A 21,808-nucleotide genomic window follows, 5' to 3' on the forward strand; every position below is an offset into this window, starting at 1 on the left:
GCGGCACTACTATTTTCTGTGGCTCATTCAGTTGACTATGCAGATTACGATACTACATTGTTTGTGCAGTGGATAAGCAACAAAGTGGTAGAAAGAATTGTTAACTTATTTTACTATACCACTGTAACTGTGTACTGTGAAAGATTGGAAGAAACTTTCACAGTTATTTGTTGGATTTGGATATACTTCCTGGGGGAAAAATTAGCCCAGTTTTACCTCAAACAATGATTTGTAGCAAATGATTCATAACAGCAGAGAATGAGTGAACGAGAATGTGCATATGCAGATAAAAAACGATTCCGTTCACAGTTGTTCATTTACATAAATTATAGACGGCGCCTGTGGTTAGCGTGACCGCCACTCACCCCAGTTGGTCTGAGTTCAATCCCAGCCGAGGTTGTTGAGATTTTTCTGAGGTGAAAAAAATCTGTGCTCACGCCTTCCTTCGGAAGGGAAGTAAAGCCGTTGGTCTCCGGTCTATGAGTTGATGGATCGATATCTATAGGTTTGTTTCAGTACCAGGAGATACTGGAAGTACTCCGGAGAAAATCGTTCCTGTACTTTCTACACTGAACAAAATGACATGGTAATGCTGACTACAGAGTCATGGTTGAAAAAAACATTTTCAATAAATAGTAAAATTTACTATAAATTATTTCAAAATTATAACAAACTGCTTGAATCTACAATGTGGTTTGAATAAACGTTTATGGTAGGTTTTACTATTTTGCATATTCGATTTGAACAGGATTAAATTGTTGAAAAGACTTTGAAAATAGTTAATGTTAATATGCTTTTGAGCTTGATTAGAGTAGCTCTTTGGATCGCTATCAATTTTACCACAAACATGATAATAATTAAGGGGTTTACTAGTGATTTATATCCAAAAATAGTTTACCTTTGAGACTACTATAAACATGGTAATATTCTCCGGTTATGCATGTTCATTATAAATGTCCGCCATTTTGTGCAATAATTTTGCTCTGTGGTTTTCTTCATTTTGTTTCTGTGCACAGTTTCATTTGAAATTAAAACGAATTAGGAGAGGAAATACAAGTTGAAGACTTCCTTTCTGATCTGCAATTATTTATCGGTAAGTAGAACAATAATATATTATGACCAAAGTATCACTTTAAAACACAATTCCGGTTTTCTTATTATTCATTTTTTCATCCTCTAGGAGCCAATGAAAATCTTAAGCTTTCAGAACTGCGATTTTTGATGTTTGGAATCTAGAACCAGCGAAGTACACAATTCTCATCGGTAATATCTTTTTCTTAATTTTACTGATTTTGATTTCAGGTCATGGTATTAGGGTTCTGAATCTGAATCTATATTATCTACCTCATGACATTTTTTCGGTGACCAAGAACTCGGAGCGAAAGTAGGTTTTAATAATGTCCATGTTGTAAGTAACTATTAAATAAATATCTAAATCTAGAAAAAGCAATTTTTGATTTATTCAAAAGAAATTCTCATTATATTCCAATTACTATAAAATGGTAAACATCACTAGTGATTTTAATTAGCTAGCAATTTTTAATACAACCATGTGTATGGTAATTCTGACCATTGGATGTTAATGTAGGTATAGTAAAAAGTACTACAAATATTACCACAAAATAGTAAGAAATACCATGTCTTCATACCAGAAAGACATGGTACAAATGATAGGAATCATATTCAAGTCAAGCATGATATATGGTCTACCAAAATTCACTGGTACACCCTTTTTAATTTGAACCCCTAATCTAGTAGTTAATGTAGGTGATGTAATGCCGAGATAGGTATAGCAAGTCAATATACCCTACAAATGATAACAAATCGTTTAGAGTGTAAAAATCGAGCTACCTCATCTGTTTCTTTATCTCATTGAACATGTCTAAAATAAACGAACGTGAACTATTCAGTCTTATATTTTTCTGTATTTTAATGGAAATACGCCGTCGGATGGTTGGTCTCAACATCAATTAGATTAATAAACTACAATAGGTTGTGGACCCGCACGAAAATTACTGAAGAAATCAGCGAAAAAATTGGAATAAGGCAGTTTTGCGGAACTGGGTACGCTGAGTGGAGCTACAGAATGGAGGTTATTCTCGACGAAAAAGACCTACTCGAGCACGTGATAGAAGGAGAGCAGCCGGAGGAGCAGGACGATGAGTGGAAGCGGAATGATAAGAAGGCAAAGGGCTTGATCATACGGTGTATCCACGACAATCTTCTGGACATGACTCGCGACTGTGTTACGGCTTTCGACGTGTGGAATGTTTTGAAAAGTACAGTCAATCGGTCGAGTGTAGCAAAACGTCTATTGCTGGAAACGGAGCTACATAACCTCCAAGTTCGAGGAGACGAAACTCTGCAATCTTTCTTCATGCGTTTCGACAAAGTCGTCCGTGAACTGCGCCATGTTGGGAAACAGTTTGACGAGATTGATAAAGTTGTACGATTGTTGATGCTAATGCCAGAGCAATATCGACCTATGATAGCTGCGTTGCAAACCATGGACGAAGCAGATTTATCCTTGACGAAGGCAAAATCGATCCTGCTGGAAGAGGAACTTCGAATGAATGGCAAGGCAACTGAAGTGATTTCTCCGGAAGCGTTTTCATCAGCAATGAGTTTGCAGTGGCGTAACCAAAAACAGACAAAGCAAAAACGGAAGTGCTACATTTGTGGATCTGAAGAGCATCTGCAGGCAACTTGTCCGAAAGGTAGAAAGGACAACACGGACGGCAGAGCATCTGTCGTTAAGAATGAACAGAGAGCCTTTGCTATGACAGTTCATGATTGCTGTTCTCCACAGGTAAATGAGACGTGGTTTATACTTGACTCGGGTTGCTCAGAGCACTTGGTAAATGACTAGTCATTACTTTCGGGTATCGCTAACTTGAAGTCGCCTTTTCAAATTGCCATCGCTATGGATGGTGTCAAAATGTGTGGTACTGTGGGTGGTCACAGGGTCAGGTCAGGGAACATCATAGCGGATGGAGAGGAGGATATTAAGGTGATCTTACATGATGTGATTTACGTTCCGGAATGCAGAGACAATCTGTTGTCGGTGAAAAAATTAGTGGAGCGTGGAAATAAAGTTGTCTTCGACAAGCGAGGTGCAAGTATATCGAAAAATGGAGTGGTATTTGCACGTACAATTGTTAAAAACGGTATATATTGGATTAGGATCCAAGCACTGCGACATATGTCTGCGAAGGCAGCTATAGCCGAAGCAAATGTTAATTCCCTATGGCACCGACGTCTCGGTCATCTAAGTATGAAAAGTATTTGTTCGTTGGTTCGAAATAAAATGGTTTGTGGTGTACAAGATTTGGTGACAGATGAATTGGATTTCTGCGAGGAATGTGCACGTGCCAAGCAAACAAAAGCACATATCGGTGGTACCCAAACCAGAGCCACAAAACCACTTGAGTTAGTGCACAGTGATGTATGCGGTCCAATCACTCCTACCACTTACGATGGGTATAAGTACTTCATCACATTTTTAGACGACTATACGCATATGGTTGTTGTGTATCTAATGAAGACGAAAGATGAAGCAGTTTCGAAATTTAAGGAATTCCATGCAATGGCAACGTCACACTTCAGTACCAAAATGAAACGACTTCGATGCGATAATGGCGGAGAGTACCGCAGTGGGGAAATGAAATCTTTCTGCGTCACTGAGGGTATCTCGTTGGAGTTTGTACCGCCATATACGCCTGAGTTAAATGGGGTAGCCGAACGAATCAATCGCACACTCTGCGAAAAGACTCGTGCGATGTTGATTGATGCTAATGTCGACAAAAAATTGTGGGGTGAGGCACTTAATACCGCCGTTTATTTAACGAATCGCAGCCCGAGTCGCGCTTTGCAAGCTAAGACACCATATGAGGTATGGTTCTCGAGGAAACCAGATTTTTCGAATCTCAGAATTTTCGGTTGTCAGGCGTTTGCGACAGTACCGATGGAACACAGAAAGAAGCTTGACGATCGCGCAGTGGAATGTGTTTTCCTTGGCTATGGGATAAATTGCTATAGACTGTGGGATACCGTTAAGCATAAAATTGTATGTTCGCGAAGTGTTAAGTTTAACGAGATGAAGGAAAAAGTGCCAAAGGAAGAAGATTGTAAAATTCTGCCTCTTGTGGTGGACGTCAAGGACGATGAAACTCGAAATGATGCTGAAAATGAACATCGGGAACAGGAGGAATTCCTGTTGGGGATGTGTCGGATGATTTGCAAAATGATTTGTGGGAAGACATGCAGCAGTCAGAGGAGGACCCGCTAGAAGTTCGTCATAATCCAGAACGGAGTCAACTACCAACTTGGATGAGATCGGGAGAATATGATATATCTGCGAATACTGCAATGGCTCTTGAATGTTTTTTGTCGGATGCCCCGGAGTCGTTTCATGATATTCGAGATAGAGAAGATGAATCTCAGTGGATACAAGCTGTCGGGTCCGAGATGGAAGCGCTAGAGCAAAATGGAACATGGACGGTGGTGAAAAACCCGGGAAATGTGAAGATTATTAGTTCAAAGTGGATTTTCAAGCGTAAGGATGTAGGCGATGGAAACTCACACCAATACAAAGCACGATTGGTGGCGCGTGGTTTTCTCCAGAAGCATGGAATAGATTTCGAAGAATCGTATGCACTGGTAGCTCGTCTTCCTACAATACGTTTTGTGCTATCACTTGGTGTGCGGAACGGCTATCATTTTCGACATCTTGACGTTAAAACTGCCTTTCTTAATGGAGTTCTCAAGGAAGACGTCTATATGAAACCTCCAGATGGTATGATGGTAAAACCTGGATATGTTTTAAAGTTACTGCGCTCTTTGTACGGTTTGAAGCAGAGTCCGAAATGTTGGAACGATCGATTCCATGGGTTCATCACTAGCATGGGATTCCGGCAGTCAACAGCGGATGTTTGTCTGTACTATAGACATTGTGGAAATACTATTGTTTTCGTGGTAATATACGTAGACGATATGTTGATGTGTGGTAATAGTACGGAGGTACTCGATGAGATTCGGGACAGTCTTGCTGAAGAGTTCCAGATGACAGATCTTGGTGTACCACGAATTTTCATGGGACTTCGTATTCGTATATGTCCAGAGAGAGATGTGTTGTCGATTAATCAAGGAGCTTATATCGAACGTCTATTGGCCAAATTCGGAATGAGTGGATGCAATACCATTGCGACACCTATGGAACAGAACCTTAAACTGATGCCTGGTGCGGAAGCAGACAAAGTTGGTGAACCTTACCGTGAACTCATAGGTAGTCTAATGTACCTTATGTCAGGTACACGACCGGATATATGCTTTGCATTGACATACTTAGCGCGCTTTCAGGAGAACCCAACATTGGAGCATTGGCAGTGTCTAAAGAGAGTTTTGCGTTATTTGTGTGGGACAATCAACATTGGACTGGTTTATCGTAAGCATGATGATGATTCTGCTCTAAGCTGTTTCGTAGACGCTGATTGGGCCAACGATCTGGTAGATCGGAAATCAACGACTGGCTTCCTTATTAAGGTGTACGGCAACGTTGTACAGTGGTGTAGCCGCAAACAAGCTATTGTGGCCCTTTCCAGTTATGAAGCTGAATACGTAGCAGCTTGCGAAGCTGCAAAAGAAGTTTTGTGGCTTCTAAAAGCCATGAATGACTTCAACCTTCAGGTACAACTACCGGTGACAATACTTGAAGATAATTCAGGTTGCATTAGCATCTCGAAGAACCCTGAGACACGACGATCGAAGCATTATGATGTTCGATATCATTTCCTACGCGAGAAGGTTAGGGACAAGATTCTAAAACTACAGAAGATTTCTTCGCAAAACCAGGTAGCAGATACTCTAACTAAAGCTCTAGGCAAGATACTATTTTTACGTCATCGAGCGGGATTAGGGTTAGTTGACTTGAGAGGAGGTGTAGGTGATGTAATGCCGAGATAGGTATAGCAAGTCAATATACCTTACAAATGATAACAAATCGTTTAGAGTGTAAAAATCGAGCTACCTCATCTGTTTCTTTATCTCATTGAACATGTCTAAAATAAACGAACGTGAACTATTTAGTCATATTTTTCTGTATTTTAATGGAAATACGCCGTCGGATGGTTGGTCTCAACATCAATTGGATTAATAAACTACAATAGTTAATACCATGGTCTTTGTTTCAGTGTAAAAGTAAGTTTTTTTTGATTCCGTTTACTCCGGAGAGACTTCCGTGTTCTGGAAACAAAGCTTTATTGACGGAAGAGAAAGTATTTTCTCATTTGCGCTTAGGCCCTTTTTACATGATTGAAAAGACAGAAAGAATGTGTTACCGAAGGGTGCGTAACCCATGAAGCAAAAAAACTGTCAATTTAATGATGCGCGCGCGCCCTTTTTCTAATAGCATTTCGTGACAGTTGTGTCAAGCTTCTACGATCGTGAGTGGAAAAAAAAAATTTCTTCGCACACGCGTGAATTTTCTGGAAGTGAAGAGTTTCGTTCGACAAAGAAAAGACGTGCATTCCGCTGAACAGGAATTACATCAATCGCGACAGGAGGCAGAAATCAATTTTCTCCCGTCCATTCACGGTTGGCGAAAGATTTTTTCGTGATTAGTCATCCGACTAAAATCAAATTGCCGAGAGACAACGATCAGTGACGATTACCTATCGATTGCACCATAGGGTCGCGTTTACGTTTGCAGTGGTGAAATTTCCAGTTGGAGGAATATCGACCGATATCCGGACAGCAGTGCAAATCGCGTGTGGAGCAGCAGAAGCAGCTGGAACAACTCGAAAAGAACACCATGCACGGTGTTTCATTTCATAACATTGCCAGCAAATTTGATGTCCCACACAGAACGGAAAATAGTTTATCGTATAAAGTTGCTGCCTTAGGCAAAGGTACTTTCATTGCAGAACCGAGTGTCGATCGAACCGGAAGAAGCGGGTTTTTTGTTCCGCTAAAGGAGCAACAGTATCATCAAGGGAGAAGGTCCTGATTTTTGTGAACGGCTTGTGATTCAAAGCTGGACTCTTGCTGCTGATCGAAGTGTGAAAGGCGTATACACCGTAGAAGAAGGGGGAGACAGAAGGAAGAAGAAAAAAAAGTTACGTCAAAACTGATCGCGTGCTCGCACTTGGTGCCAAATTAGAGGGGGAGAAAAATACCATTCAGAAGAAAAAAAAAACAAGAGCTAATTCGGCAAGGTGTGCATAGAAAGCGTTTATATTTAGAGAAGCGAAGAGGGAGGATTTTGTTTTCGGTTCAGTTCGACATTAGTTGCAGCTTGAAGACGGCTCCCATCGGCAGCCAGAAGCGCATAGTCAGAATGCCACGAAACCGGAAGAAACATTCGGGTAAGTGTTGTTACTAACAATCAGCTTTTCATAGCGCGATTTCAAGGTCGACCGCTGTGTGGAAGTTTTTTCTTCTCACAACCAGTTCGCGGTGTTATATTTTATTTGCGTCCTTGAGTAGAATTGAATTGAAAGTGAATCAGTAGATCTGTGAAATGAGACGTGAAAATAATTTCGATTGCGAACGAAACATCTGGCAATACACAATTTTCACTATCTAGTATCAGCGATTGACTTGCTGGCAGCTGCTGATTCATTGCATCCCCTTCTTTGTGTAAAGTGCAACCGCACAGGGCTTCTCCGCCTTCCTCCTTTTTGCCTGCTTGCAACTGATCAACACTTGACACGCGAAACGAACACGTTGCTTTCAGCTGTTTCGCTTTAATCTCTCGTCGTTCAAGTTAGTGTGGTTTCTACTACTACTACTACTACCTATAGTAGTTTCTCTAGTAGTAGGGAATGACAACATTTTCTTACGCTGTCTGTTTTATTGGCCTCATTCTGTGTCCCACCGATGTGTAAGCAATTTTGGACGGTGCCCTGCCTACCGGTCCTTGAATCCTATTAGAGCGCGACCTTGTCGAACAGAAGAACACAACACGATATTTGCTCGTGATCGGCTTCTGTTACCAGGGGTTCTGTTCAGTAATATTCTGTTCCTTGTTCGCAGTTGTGTGCGAAACCTGCACCTGTCTGTGACTTGTACTTAGTATCTAATTAATGTATTTGCGTCAAGCTACGGTTGAGACAAAGAAAAATAATGACGATGAGTCGTAAGTGATTTATATTCTAAGAACTGTAAAACTGTTTTTTTGCGATAAAATAATATACTAGTTCCGTTGTTTCCCTCCAACTAAGACAATTTCCTTTTTCTTTTATTCCACCAGCCTACAACGGCAACTCGCACCACAACAACGAATCCGACGACGAACTGTCGAATGACGCGGGCAGCGTCTACTCGTACCAGTCGGAAAAGTCTGCAGACGCATACAACAACAACGGTGACGCCGATTCGGGAGGACCACTCGAAACGGGCAGTGGCCTGGAGAAGTACGAGGAAAAGCTACTACAGGCGATCGAAAATGCTTCCGACAAATCACTGCAAACACGGATCAACGCATTTCAGGCTATCAACGAAATCCTGGTGCATCACTACATACCGGATTTTATCGATGATCGCAAGATGACACTGATGGATGCGATCGAGAAGTCCATCAAGAAGGGTAAAGGTTCGGAGCAGGCCTGGGCGGCCCGTATCATTCCACTACTGGTGATTCAGCTGGACGGAGCAGATGATATTAACGAACTGATTAAGGTGCTGAAGCCGGTCCTGTTGGCGACTGCACAGGACACGGCCACTTCATACGATGCACGGGCCAAGTGCTGTATGGCTCTAGGGTTGCTCAATTTTCTTGCCTCCGATGACCCAGGAGACTTACTGCCAATGATGAAAAGTTTCGAAAGTATCTTCTCCGGAAGCTATCTTAAAGGGGACAGCACTCCGAGCACTGCTGGCGTTGATGCTGCCGCTCTGCACAGTTCTGCTCTTAGCGCATGGGCTCTTCTGCTCACACAGATCCCTTCGGGTGACCTTGTCACCCTGGTCAACAGTAATAACTCATTGATTCCATCGATCCGAAAGCTAACCGGAATGTTGCAAAGCCCCCATCTGGAAGTACGGATGGCTGCCGGTGAAACTTTAGCATTAATTCTCGAAAGTGGTCGATCCCACGATGAAGATTTTCTCAACGATGAACTGGACAATTTGATCGAAGCCACGCAGAAGCTAGCCACGGACGCTCACAAGTACCGAGCCAAACGGGATCGTAAAGTTCAACGTGCTACCTTCCGCGATGTGCACCGCTATCTGGAGGAAGATATCTCGCCGGAAATCTCCATTAAATTTGGCAAGGAAACACTGCTACTGGATACCTGGTCTCTGCATCATCAGTACATCTGCCTCCGGAATGCGCTCGGTTTCGGAATGAATGTGCACCTCTCGGAGAACGGATTCTTGCGTGACGTACTGCAGCTGGGCGCGAAGATGGACGAACTGGAACGGAACTCGAAGATGGCGAAGGCGGAAAAGAAATTTATCAATGCGGCTGCCTTCAAGGCGAGGTCCATCACCAGGGGAAAGAATCGTGACAAGCGGTCTGCCGTCATCAATTAATTAATCATCATCACCCTGGCGGGATGATATTTTTTGTCTAGTTGCTGTAAATAGGTGTTATTTTGTTCACCTTTTAATCTTTTTCGGCTGTTTTTCTTATATTTCGTTAGTTAGATAACTCAATCTTAAATTTTGCACACTGAGTGATGGGAACATGGGTATACTCGATGCTTATCCGCATCCTGTTTGAGCGCATTACCTATTTTCTAGTGTTGCTGGTGCGGTCAACGTGTTCAGCCCTTTTTATCGGCAAAATTACAAGGTGATTATTGAATAAACATAACTAGAGCTAGTACGTAAAAATCAAATTGTTCGATTTAGAAGACAGAGCATCGGCGCCCAACTGGATCTATAGCGACGGAGTTTGTCGCAAATTATCCCCTCGTATAGCCAACCGTAGTAGTTGTCGACTCACAACCAATATTAAAACAATATTCGTGAATTTAAAAATAATGTAAAATGTTTTAGTAACTATCCAATTGCGTGTAGAGGAGTTTTTGTGTAATAATATTACATACAGTTTAGAATCAGCTATTAAAAGGAGCAATCCCCAAATCATGAGCTGTTTAGTCCATTGAATGAAAGAAAGTCCTAAACTTTGGCCTCAAAAGCACGACGAAAGAGCAGTTAATGGTTCGGTCTTTATGATTATAAAAACGCCTGAAAGTTTGTCGAGCTGACAAATTCCCATCATGTCCCAATTACTAAATTCACTCTAAAATTAAACGAATTTACCTATATAAGGACGAGAAATCAATATCCCAAAAAAAAAAACAGGTTTCATTACGATTATCATTTATTTCAAGCTGTCAAATTAGGCGCTATCCAATAAAGCTCAGGTTCATACAAGTAATGCCGCATCTACCCGGTCAATCCCGTGCCACACAACGATCGGACTACTCCTGCTGCATCATATTCAAATCCACCGACAGACATTCATCACCAATGTTGCTAGGCGATGTATCGACCATCTGATCATTGGACTCACTGGACGGAGCCTGACTAAACATCTCGTTCGGTAGTTCCCCCTCCGGTACAACCTCCAGCATCGATTGAGCTGCCCGGGATTGTAGATGCCGTTCGATTTCCTCCGTCGTAAGATGGCCTTCCTGGTGGTGGTGCTGCTGCTGTTGCAGCTGATGTGGATGCTGCTGGTGGTGGTGGTTGACAGGTAGCATGTTCTGTTGTGCCTGCAGCTGAGCAATGGCCTGTTGGTGTTGTGCTGCCTGGAGCTGACGTTGCTGTTGGGCGATGGCTTGCTGCTGAAGCAGCACCTGCTGCGGGACTTGCTTTTTCGGACCGGGCTTTCTTCGCTTGGGTGGATTTTTGACGAGTGAGCTATTGTTCGAGCTGGAGGCATCGTTCTTACGCTTACGACCAACTGTCGGTGCGGGTTCCACTTTGGACGAATCATCCGAGGATTCTGTTTCTTCGCTTTCCGATGAGGTGAGATCGGTTTTTTCGTACTGCAACAATCGATCCAGCAGAAAGGATCTGTCCTGGGTAATTTTTAGCAAGCGGCGCTGGTTAGTGCGAAGATTTTCCTGAAAGAATTCATTTTCCTAAAAATACACACAAAGATTAAACCGTAAAAAGCAACACTGAAACATCCTCCACTTACATAAAGCAAGTATTTCAACTTTTTCTTCAGCGTATTATACTGGAGCTTGTAGTCGATTTGACGCCGGCTAGGCAGAACATCCTCATCACTGTCATCATCCTGCCCGGAGCTATCTCCGGCGTCACGATCTTCCCCAGCTAAATCGTCACCCTCCAGCGAGTTGTGATTCTGCCGGGAGTGGTGAGCCTGCGGTTGCTGCTGCTGTTGTTGAAGCGCTTGTTCGTTCATCGAACGACAGTACCAACCGTCGAGCATTGCGTTCCGGAGGGGGGCAATATAGAGAACAGCCAAAATATTGATCTTTTCTTTAGCACAACTTTGATGAAAAACACCTCGTTATTTTGCGCAGGAAGTGGAAAAGAATTTTTCACAAACAAAAATCGTCGCGAGTGCTGTGAGTCTGGATCGAATTTTAGCTGTCATTTTGTCGCCGATTTTGCTGTGAGTGCTCTCGTGAGTTCCTGCTGTGTGCATTGCGGCACGTTGCTAAATATATGCTTTGAAATATTTCATCTATTCTATGTTATATGACAAAAGCGCGGCGCTGTAGTCAAATGATCATGTTTATTAATGGAGCTGTTACAAAATAACATTATTTTATCGTTAAAAGTCGTTTTCCCATCATGATATCGCTGTTTATGACCGCTAGAACGAAAGTTTAATTCCAATGAACTTTTGACAGCGGCATTTCTTACCAAAGTTTCTTTCAAACTCACCAAAAGTTAAAATACAAGTAGAGTCTGACTGGGTTTATTGGTTTTACAATAGTTTGAAGTTTTGTTTATTTATCATTATTGATTACCCAGATACGCAAATACATATCAAATTGGGAAAATCAAAGCATGCTCGAGTAATTCATTATTCGCCATGACTAAGGGGCAGTCAATATGCCTTTAGTCACGTGGAACAATGTTCCACATAAGAAACCTATTGAACAAATTCTTTACCGGGTCAGACATAATCTTCAATACGTTGAATTTGGTTCAGTCTAGCCCAGGAGCGTTATTCTTGTATGACCGGTGTGCAACTGAGGATTCCATCATCGAAAAAGATAGTGTCAATTTCTCGGCGACACGTAGCACACAGCGGGCGAATGACCATTTGGTTAAAGCCCTCAATAAATAATTACAATTACATAGCAAACAATAGGAATAGAATCATCGCAAGGTCAAAAAACATCGCGTCCAATATTCCTGCCTTTCCTTCGTTGTGTTATGATTACGTATTCTTTGATCAGTACTCCATCGAAATCTCTTTCGATGGACCATCGACAAACGGGCACTAATAATCGTTTTGTTTTTCGCGCATTGTAAGCTTTTAAACTTGCTGTCTAAAACAGTGTTTCGCCCGTCCCTAATAAAAAAATTATACACGAACTTTTAACCCATATAGTCCAACGATTCAATATATTGTTTGGATTATACTCTGAACAGGTCGTTAGGCTGATAAGATGTTATTGGGGGTACTCGTTCTATAGCATTTGTAGCATTAGAAGCAACAGATTTTTCTGGAAATGTCGCACAAATGAAACTTTAAAAAAAAAAAATTCTGCATGAATGAGCCTAGAGCGTTCTTTTCAAAATCATTTGATTTTAACCACGAGCAATTTGAACACGACATGTCGAAAGATCTTGTTGAGACTGACCACAATAGAAACATGGCGTTGCTCGGGCAGCCAGATGGCTCATAAGAATCTCTGCACTTATCCCATGACCTAACTTTTCGCCTTTTAAGGCTAGTTTACAGTTCGGGGAATGAATTACGGTATTTCGTACGGGGTTTGCGTCGGTATTTAGTCAGGGAAAAATTCTCGCCGAGATCTCTCATCTCTCTTAAAATACAAAGAGTATCAAACTTGCAGTGAATTGCAAACCTAATAAAAATACTATTTTCCCCGTCGGAATCAATTCGTATTGAAACGTTCCCGGTCGGATTTCTGTGTGGAGAGTTTCGAAATCCCGTAATGTTTCCCGCGGTTGGATTTACACTTCAGGAAAACTGTCATTTTTGTGTAGACTCATTTCCCGTCACGGGATTTGAAATCCCGAGCTCCATTTAAAATACACAAGGACCCAAATCCCGTGACTGGTTTTCCGAACTGTAAACTAGCCTTTAATGCAGTTCATAATCTGTGCTACAAAAAGGCGAACGAACCTCACGTTTAAAATAAAGTACTCATTACTGGGTATCATACTACCCAACGCCGACAAAACTGGGAAAACTCATTTATTGGGTAACAGTATTATACCCAAAAATGGGTAAAACTGGAATACGTCAAATTCTGGGTCATTTTGTAACCAGATTTTTATATTCAATTGGAATGAAAATGAGTAAAAATATACCTTTTTTTAAAAAAATTTCAGTGGAATAAAAATTTTAGGAAAAATCATAGATAATAAAACCTGCGCACTTTTACTGGTTTATTAGTAAATTATGAAGGACGCCGACTTGAGTGCAAACTTCGACGAAATCACCTCTCTACAAGTATAAGTAATAAAACAATTCAAAAACATCAACCTATACTTACTCATCCATCCTAAAAGCCCTTTTCGAGATTAATATTGAGCCCTGAATGCAATAGAATATTTGTTCAAGTCCTCAGTTGTCGACTCTGTGAATTCAAAAACCACTAAGTGTTTTTCAACCATTTATGAGTAATATTTTACCCATTTTTCTTTGTCGAATTCCAATCATGGTATGGGTACTATGTTACCCAGTTTCTTGTTCGTAAAAGGACCTAATTTGTGATAGCTGGAATGGAATCTAAAACTGCATGAACAGAAAACAATATCGAAATTGATCGTAGAAACGTTGAATTTACAACAGTTTTATTTGTTAACAACAACTTTTCTTGTAACATCGATGTACTTATGATTAAGTCCATCATGCCTCTTAAATCTACAACGGAACAACAATGTAAATCGATGTTTTTGATTTCAGAATGTATGGGAAAAGATAAATTTTTTTATTGTTACATCCCTTAACGACTCCCCTTTTTTATGTAAAAATCGGGTTTACAATGAAATTGGATGTAGAAACAACAAATGTGTTATATTTCCATTGTAACTTTTCCAGAATAACATTGTTTTTCGTTGCAATGTAACAATAAAAAATTCTGTAATACAGTTGTGCATTTCTATTCGGGTATTGCATAGAATTTGAAGTAGAAGAAAAGAGAGGCAGATCGAAAAATCTTGAGCGTTTTTTCAAAAAGACAACTGCACTGAGTCTTTGTTTACTTTCTCTTCTGTTAATAATTCGGTCGCTTTAACATTTTATCCCTCAACTCTTTGCATAATATGCTAGTTACGTCTTTCGATCTGTACTGTAAAATAAGTGCAAAAATGTTATAGTGACGCCGTAAAAATCGAAAGAGGAAGTGAACAAAGAGAGTAACTCATTGTAGATATGTCGTTTTGAATAAAAGCTCTAGAAATATTCTGTCGACGTCCAAATATTGTTGCACTTATAATAAAATCTCACATTGCGGGTGTCTGAAAGGGGCATCAAATATAGCCGCAGTTGCTTCGCAAGCAGATTTCAGTGGAGCTTTATTTTTCTGCCAGCTGTGTGCTTTTTGAAAGCTTCAATGAAAAAGCTGCCTATAAATTTATATAGACGGCTGTCACGCGCCTATCTCAATTGAGCTTTCATATATATTCATATCGAGCGATTATCCTGCAAGGCACAATAAAGTTCTGCGTGTACGAAAATAACATCACCGCTTGACTGGTGCCGATATCGATAAGTAGTTGGCGCTTCGAGCGTATAAATTTCACGTCTGAGTCCGAGTAACAAAACTTGGCAACACTGAACCAGCATGAGTGACCAAACAGTAAATAAACAAAATTTGCCTTCCTTCAGCTCTCCATCCATCTATTATTCAGCCGGTACGAACGAAACGTGTTTTCCGTTTCTAACCGAGTTTATTTCGATTGACACGGTCAGCATTACTCGTAGCCATGAGCGGCCAACCGATGGGGGACGGCAAACGCTTTCTGGAAGGTTTGATTCTGCGGGCCGAAGATGTTTTGGCCAAAATGATCTACAAGGTAAGAACCCCGCTGCCGTTGTGAAACCATCTAGCGAAAACAAAATGTTTTTTCCGTTGCAGCTTCATCGAACGAACGTTCCGCTGGAGGAGATGGTCCCTTGGATTAACTCAGTGTACGGGTTCGTTAACAGTTGGGAAGAGTCACTGAAGGATGTCAGTATTGATGCGTTGAAACGGGCAGCGGCAGCAGCAGCTGCTGCTAGTCCCGGTTCGGGCAACAAATCCGAGGAAGCACTAATGGAAGAGATTAACAATTACGGGTCCAGTTCTAAACAGACCACCGGTGAAGATGCATGGGAAGCTAGGTCGCAACAGGCAGGCAAGAGCAAACGGAATCCGGTTCGAACGGAGGAGGCGGAACCGGTGTTCGAGTATGTGGAGCAGTCGCTGAAGGATTGTGAGTAACCTTTGAGTTTGTGATTTTTTATAGCCTACTGGGGTTGGTGATGTTTTCGAACTGACGAACTGTCATACGTTGTTTAGCTTTTGCTTGTCGTTGCAGTAATAATTACTGAATTATTCTGCTTATTGTTGATTCTGTTGGATGTTTCTCTGGAATTGTATAGTATTTTATTTGTTTATTTGTGACGATAGCCTGTAAGCTTGGAATTTGAATTTTTTTTTGATACTAGTTTCTTGTTTGCTTCCTATTAGAATTTTTTATTCGATCAGCGCCTATACTGGTTGGAGCTCTGCGTAGAAAAGAACCATTGTCTAACGTTATTGTCAGACCGACGACACGGTCTGACACTCAACGAAACAATTCATAAGAAAGATGTTCGAGTCATGTACCGCCAGTTACCATCACATAGAGTCGATAACAAAAAATGTTGCTGGTAAAATGAGGCTTTATTCTTAAAGTATTTTAGGGCTTTTTGTGTATGTTTTTTGGCTAACAAAATAATTTATTTTAATAGAATGCTATGCTTACCTGTAACTTTGCTATTTGTCGTAAATTTAGGCACCAGATATATGAAAAACAGAGAGTACATGAAGATTTGATAGGCCAAAAAACTGCCTCTTTAATCTCCTGTTATTCTATGTGATTGTTAAGTTTGATTTTTGGGTTTCGAATTCATGTCGTCGGTAACTAGCACCAACTGGGTGTCTAGTTAGACGATGTATCTAAACTAGTACCCAAATTAGACACAAAAAAAAATTCAAACAGATCATGTGAACGCCTAAAGCGGCTCGCTTGTACCTAGCGATGTCCCAGGAAGCAAATGCAGAAGCTCTGGTTTGCTGACGAGAAAGCGAAAACGAACTCTTGTCTTTTGGCTAGCGAACCAAACGCCTGGCATTATGCAATACTAATTCCCAAAAGTGAAAATTGGATTAAACCCATTTGGTTGCGTTTGTGCCTTTGCTTCCCGCGAAAAGCTAGTTGCTTTAGGCGTTCACATGTATCGTGTGAACTGTTTGGATTTATTTGTGCCTAACTAGTGCTAATTTGGGTACTAGTTTAGATACATCGTCTAGTTTGGCCCCAAGTTGGTGCTAGTTACTGACAAGATGATTTTGAAACACGAAAATCAAACTTACTTTAGGTTAGGTCTTGTGCCGTTAATTCGCAAATTGGTTTAATCCTTTAATGCAAGAAACGGAATAAGTAGTGTATACAAGAAGGCAAGGACTTTGCAGGTTTTAACTTAAGTTAACAGTTAATTATAGTGCAAGCATTTATGATTTGTAAGAGCATGTTTTGGTATTGATTTCACACATTCGTACAGTCAGGTACTTACCTTGATTTAAGTTTCAAGCCGGGGACAAATCTAATTTGCAAACTCTTCCGTAGATACTCAAGGTCAAACGGGCATTGGTTTCATAACGAGTGTGGTCCCAAACAGCACCTACTTCTACATGCTGGACCGTACCAGAGAAGGCGAAAAGGTTGACCAAATGTTGAAAACGCTTCAGAACGTCACAGCCCGACTGATGGACCTTCCGTCGTCTTCATCCGTAGTGTTCGGATTGGAACAGCATGGTGAAATTTTTCGAGCAATTCGAAGCAAATCGGATCCTAGTTTTCCGTTCCTGAAGCTGTTGGATACCGGAGAGATTATGCCGTTTGTTGATAGGATGATACTGTATCAACTGCCGACGTACTATCAAAATTTTCCACCCTTTGCCGTCCGCTGCCAGCTGGTGAATGTGGTGAACGAATCGTTCTTTTGTGATTTGCAGCACTACCTCAAGGAGAACATGTACGTCAATAAGACATACGAGGTTTGCAGGGTTGATTCGGCTGTTCTGCATGTAAAACTAGCAGCCACTCAGGAGAAGAAGATCTCACTTCACAAGCTACCAAAGAATGAACAAGCTATTCCAGATTACAAAATATCCGAAAATACTCTAACGCAGGAGGAGCGGGCTATTCTTTACGAAGAACCCGAGAGTACTACCAACGCCATGAAGGCAACCATGGGATTCGTACCCCAGGACGATCGAAGGATTTGTCCGTTCTACGATCCAACTCGCGAGGGTTGCTTCAAAGGCACTAGTTGTAGGTTGGAGCACGTAGCTAAAGATCCCGACGGTTGGACCCGGGACCGAGCACTGCATAAAGTTAAAATACAAGCTCGACAGATGGAACCCCGGATCGGTTCGGAGCATGAGATTATTCCAACGGCAATCATAAGTGTTCAGGAATTCTACGGACAGCTAGTAACGCCGGGCTGTGGGCCAGCGCTGGCCGCTTTGCAGATGAAACTGAATGAGCCGAAAAATGTTAGGGCATATAGGAAAATGGATCATGAACCTTGTAGGTGTCTGGTGAGAGGATAGATTTGGATACCATTTAAGACGTTCCTATTTGTAGATACCAGGGAGTACGTCTTCGCACAGTATCAAGGTGAATGGTTCCGAGCGGAGGTAATGGAGTATTATGATGACCGATCGATTTTGGTGTTCTACGTGGACTATGGAAACTACGAACAGGTTGAGATTGATGATCTGCGGCTTTGGGACGATCGGTTCGATTACCTCCCGCTCCAGGCGATCCACTGCCGGTTGGCCAACGTTCTACAGGCAAACGGGAACGATGTTAAGGCGGCGACAGCTCTTCGGATAGCCATCTGTGATAAGCGGGTCCGGGTGAAAGTGTTGTAAGATTGTCGTTGTTTACCGGGGGGCAGGTTCAGGTACAATTAAGCTTCTTTTACTTTAATTTTTTAGGGATATCCGTGCTTACTGGGAAGTTCTTGTGTATAATGAACAGGGAGCCGATGTTGGTCGAATGTTGGTTGATAGAAAGCTAGCTCTTCCTCGGAAACCGATTGTCATTAATGGCACAAAAGGGTTCGTGCCGGCATAGCCGCAGACAGTGTAAACGGGTTGTGTTCAAAAAAGATGCTCATCTATTTTTTGTATTACGTCAAACCAGATATCTGTATTTACCTAATTACTTGTCTGTTTTAATTGTAAAAATTCGAATAAATATTTTTTATAAAAATTTCGAGGTTATTTAGATATCACGTTCTTTATCGTTTAGAAATGTGTTATTTTCCCTTTTGTTTTCATTTACAATCGTTTTTGTATGTTATATTTCCATTTTCAGACAAAATCAACCGAACGGGTCGCTGCGTCATTTCCCACGTCGGCACCTCCGCGCGATCCTTCTGCATAGTGGACCGTGATCATCACGACTGCACCAAGTTGTTTGCTGCGATGCAAAATTCGCGCGGCTGTAAGTACGCAGAGCTTCCAGCGCCGGGAAAGGTATTCGGTGTCTACCTGGACGCTTCTCTGTTCCGAGCGGTTCGCAACAAACCGATCGAGAACTCCACGCTAAAGTTGACCTACATCCGGTTGCTGGACACCGGAGAGGTACTACCGTACGACGATTCGATGGTACTTTGCGCTCTTTCCGACTACTTTCAGAAACTGCCGGCCTTCGCCATTCGCTGCATACTGGTTAACATCCTGGACGATCCGTTCTGCGATGATCTTGAACAGTTTCTCAAGAAATCGCTGCACACGACTCAGTACTACAAGGTTGTCTCGGTTGAAGGTCATGTACTGTTCCTTAAACTTAGTCAGCAACCGATTCCGGTGCCGGACAAAATGACGGCAACTAATTCCTCAGCAGAATCGACCCCAACGAAGCCAAGACGACGCAGGTCGCGAAAGAGTAAGCACATTCCCACTCGAATCAACATATTCAAACCGGAGCCGGTTGAGACAAGCAACGCGATCAGTATTCGAATGCCGGGGACAACTATTCCGTTGGAGGAGAAACCCACTCGTTCGCTATTTGAACCGATAGATTTAAAAGGTGTCCAAAGTGAAAGGGAATCGATTCCCGGAACGGGTTCTACCAGTTCGCCGGGTAGCTCCACGGAAGAACCCTATCGATACTTTCGAAATGATTCGTTCGAACACATCGAAGATGACGTCCAGCAGCCGATAGTTCCCCCGATCGGTTGTCAGGTCTATCTGATCCCGAAATTTATCAAGGATGTGGAACACTTTTGGTGCCACGTCGTATCGCCGGATTTTGTCGACGCAAGCTTACTGGAGATGGAGATGAAATTGAACTCTCCGGAGCGCTCAGTGCACTATCGGAAGCTGCACAGTCCACCTGGTGAGTTGTCCCCTTTTCACAATAATCGTTGACTTATTAAATGTTATTTTTTCTCATCAGTGATGTTTATCGTTGCAAAAGCAAAAATTGAAATAAATTTGAAAGAAAAATATAACAAAAAACGTCATTCGAATAGCAGCGTCGCATCCTGGACAGGTTACTGTGTTTTCTCATCAAGCTGTCTCATTCTGTTGACATTTTCAAAATTGCTACTTGTGTAAAATCAAGATCAGATTTTGAATAAAAAACCGTGCCAAATAATTTCAACCATTTTCCACTGCTTTCAGCCTTCGGTCAGCGAGTATTCGCCAAATACTCGGACAAACGCTGGTACCGGGCCGAAGTGGCACAGTATTTCGACGAGAACAACGTGCTGGTATTCTACGTGGACTACGGAAACGCCGAAATGGTTCTGCAGGAGAACATCCGCCTCTGGGACGAACAGTTCAGCTATCTACCCTATCAGGCCGTACTGTGTCGGTTGGCACACGTTCGCCGGGCAAAACCCTACCACAAGCAGGCCGTAGTCGAGATGAACCGGAATCTGCTGAACCAGCGCGTCCTGGCAACGATTGTGTAAGTGGGCCAAATAAATAAGTTTTATATTCAGAAAATAATCTTGATTTATTTTGCAGAAACAATGGTACTCCGTGGGAAGTGACCATTCAGGACAAAGATGGATTCGATTTCTCGGTCGCTCTGCTATTGGCCGGATTGGCCAAAAAGTTGGAAGTTAAAAGTTCCTCTGATTCTTCCTCTGGCGATGAAGATATCGTCTACCAAGAGGACGACGATGAGATGTGCCAACCTGTCATTGGTGCTTAAGCACAAATTTTTATCTTTATTTTAATATCAGTACTAAAACTAAAAAGTAAAGCTTTTTTTTGAAATACAAGAACTGCTAATGAAAAACGTACGTATTTTACTTGCACAAAGAACAAGGTGACGAGTGACAAGCAGATTGAAATGATTAAGAAAATCTAGACGCCGTGGTCGCACACGCCACACTATAGTCGCCTTCACCGGGTATGACATGTGCATCTGATTTGCAGTAGCAGCAGCAGCCTCGCTCAGAACAAGGAAGATGTAACGGATCGCATCAGCGTCGAGATGACATCCTATGCTGCTGCCTGGCGACAACACAAGCGTAAATTATTTTTCCGTTTCATCTCACTCTTTTTCAACTACCAGCAGCGGTAGTAGTAGCAGCGGCGACCTACCTTTCGGGTGCCTGCGGGAGCCGGGTACTAAAATTAGTCTGAAATTGAGCAACAGAAGAACGGCGCACTCGAGCGTCTCGGGAAAGGGGGAGGCCTGTCAGAACGAATAAATTATAATTGAATTGAAATCGTTAAAATTAGCTCCCAAAGTAGTAACACGTGGGACGTGGGGTTCAGATCTTCACGCGTGAGAAGCTCTCAGATCTTCCGAAGAAGGTCCGATTCTTTTTGTTTCCGCTGAAAGCCGGGAAATTTACGACAATCACAGTCAGATCTTAATTGGATGTGTCTGTACGCACTTATTGCACTTAATTTGAGGCAACAGTTTAGCAAAGTAGTACCGTGTCATTAGTCGGCGGTCGTGGATCCTGTCACAAGGTCTCCGCGTGTCATCCGGTTTGTTTTGCCTTATGCGAGCAAAAACTGTTATCCAGAGAGTACGATGCTAAAACGCAGATATATGACGAAAAGTATCGTATTTCGAACTTTTGTTTGATGCATAGATAGATAGATTGGTGCATGTGCGCATCGCATTTCACTTTTGTTCCTGGCATGTGTTCAGTGTGGCGATATATCGGGAAACGCTCATCGCATTCGACTAGTGCATTTATGGCATATTGGCGAGGACAAGCGAACGCTTAAATGTGATAAGAACGGACGTTTGGGTAAAAGGAATTTACGGCTGTGTGTTGAATTGCTAACGATTGCAATTTGTCGGGTGGGAAATGACGTCGTTCGATCCGTCGATTCTTAAAATCTCAATTTATTATTTAAAAAAATCTATAAACACAAAATGC

At 42.0% G+C, this 21,808-nt stretch overlaps 3 protein-coding genes across 5 annotated transcripts; 2 read left to right on the plus strand and 1 right to left on the minus strand.

Annotated features, from left to right (window-relative positions):
* Window positions 1-6,426: 6,426 nt before the first annotated feature.
* LOC131690671 (interferon-related developmental regulator 2) lies at window positions 6,427-10,089 on the plus strand. 2 transcript variants are annotated; one of them, XM_058976601.1, is made up of 2 exons: window positions 6,427-7,361; window positions 8,249-10,089. In XM_058976601.1, the coding sequence occupies exons 1-2, from the start codon at window positions 7,334-7,336 to the stop codon at window positions 9,532-9,534; spliced, it is 1,314 nt and encodes a 437-aa protein (XP_058832584.1). In that variant the 5' UTR covers window positions 6,427-7,333; the 3' UTR covers window positions 9,535-10,089. The 2 variants fall into 2 exon arrangements, with proteins under 2 accessions (XP_058832584.1, XP_058832588.1); XM_058976605.1 differs by lacking the exon at window positions 6,427-7,361 and adding an exon at window positions 7,985-8,134.
* Window positions 10,090-10,371: 282 nt separating this feature from the next.
* On the minus strand, window positions 10,372-11,576 carry LOC131690686 (GATA zinc finger domain-containing protein 10). The gene is made up of 2 exons (XM_058976617.1): window positions 11,156-11,576; window positions 10,372-11,096 (listed from the first exon to the last, which is right to left on the minus strand). Exons 1-2 carry the CDS (start codon window positions 11,408-11,410, stop codon window positions 10,431-10,433), a joined length of 921 nt encoding a protein of 306 aa, XP_058832600.1. The 5' UTR covers window positions 11,411-11,576; the 3' UTR covers window positions 10,372-10,430.
* A 3,413-nt stretch (window positions 11,577-14,989) lies between these two features.
* On the plus strand, window positions 14,990-20,703 carry LOC131690695 (uncharacterized). Of its 2 annotated transcripts, none has more exons than XM_058976628.1 (5): window positions 14,990-15,207; window positions 15,270-15,606; window positions 18,766-19,791; window positions 20,079-20,367; window positions 20,427-20,703. In XM_058976628.1, the coding sequence occupies exons 1-5, from the start codon at window positions 15,118-15,120 to the stop codon at window positions 20,614-20,616; spliced, it is 1,932 nt and encodes a 643-aa protein (XP_058832611.1). In that variant the 5' UTR covers window positions 14,990-15,117; the 3' UTR covers window positions 20,617-20,703. The 2 variants fall into 2 exon arrangements, with proteins under 2 accessions (XP_058832611.1, XP_058832619.1); XM_058976636.1 differs by lacking the exons at window positions 18,766-19,791; window positions 20,079-20,367; window positions 20,427-20,703 and adding exons at window positions 17,005-17,970; window positions 18,028-18,313; window positions 18,384-18,660 and having other exon boundaries at window positions 14,996-15,207.
* The last annotated feature ends 1,105 nt before the right edge of the window (window positions 20,704-21,808 follow it).

Source organism: Topomyia yanbarensis, chromosome 1 (assembly GCF_030247195.1).
Source record: "Topomyia yanbarensis strain Yona2022 chromosome 1, ASM3024719v1, whole genome shotgun sequence".
NCBI classification, from domain to species: domain Eukaryota; kingdom Metazoa; phylum Arthropoda; class Insecta; order Diptera; family Culicidae; genus Topomyia; species Topomyia yanbarensis.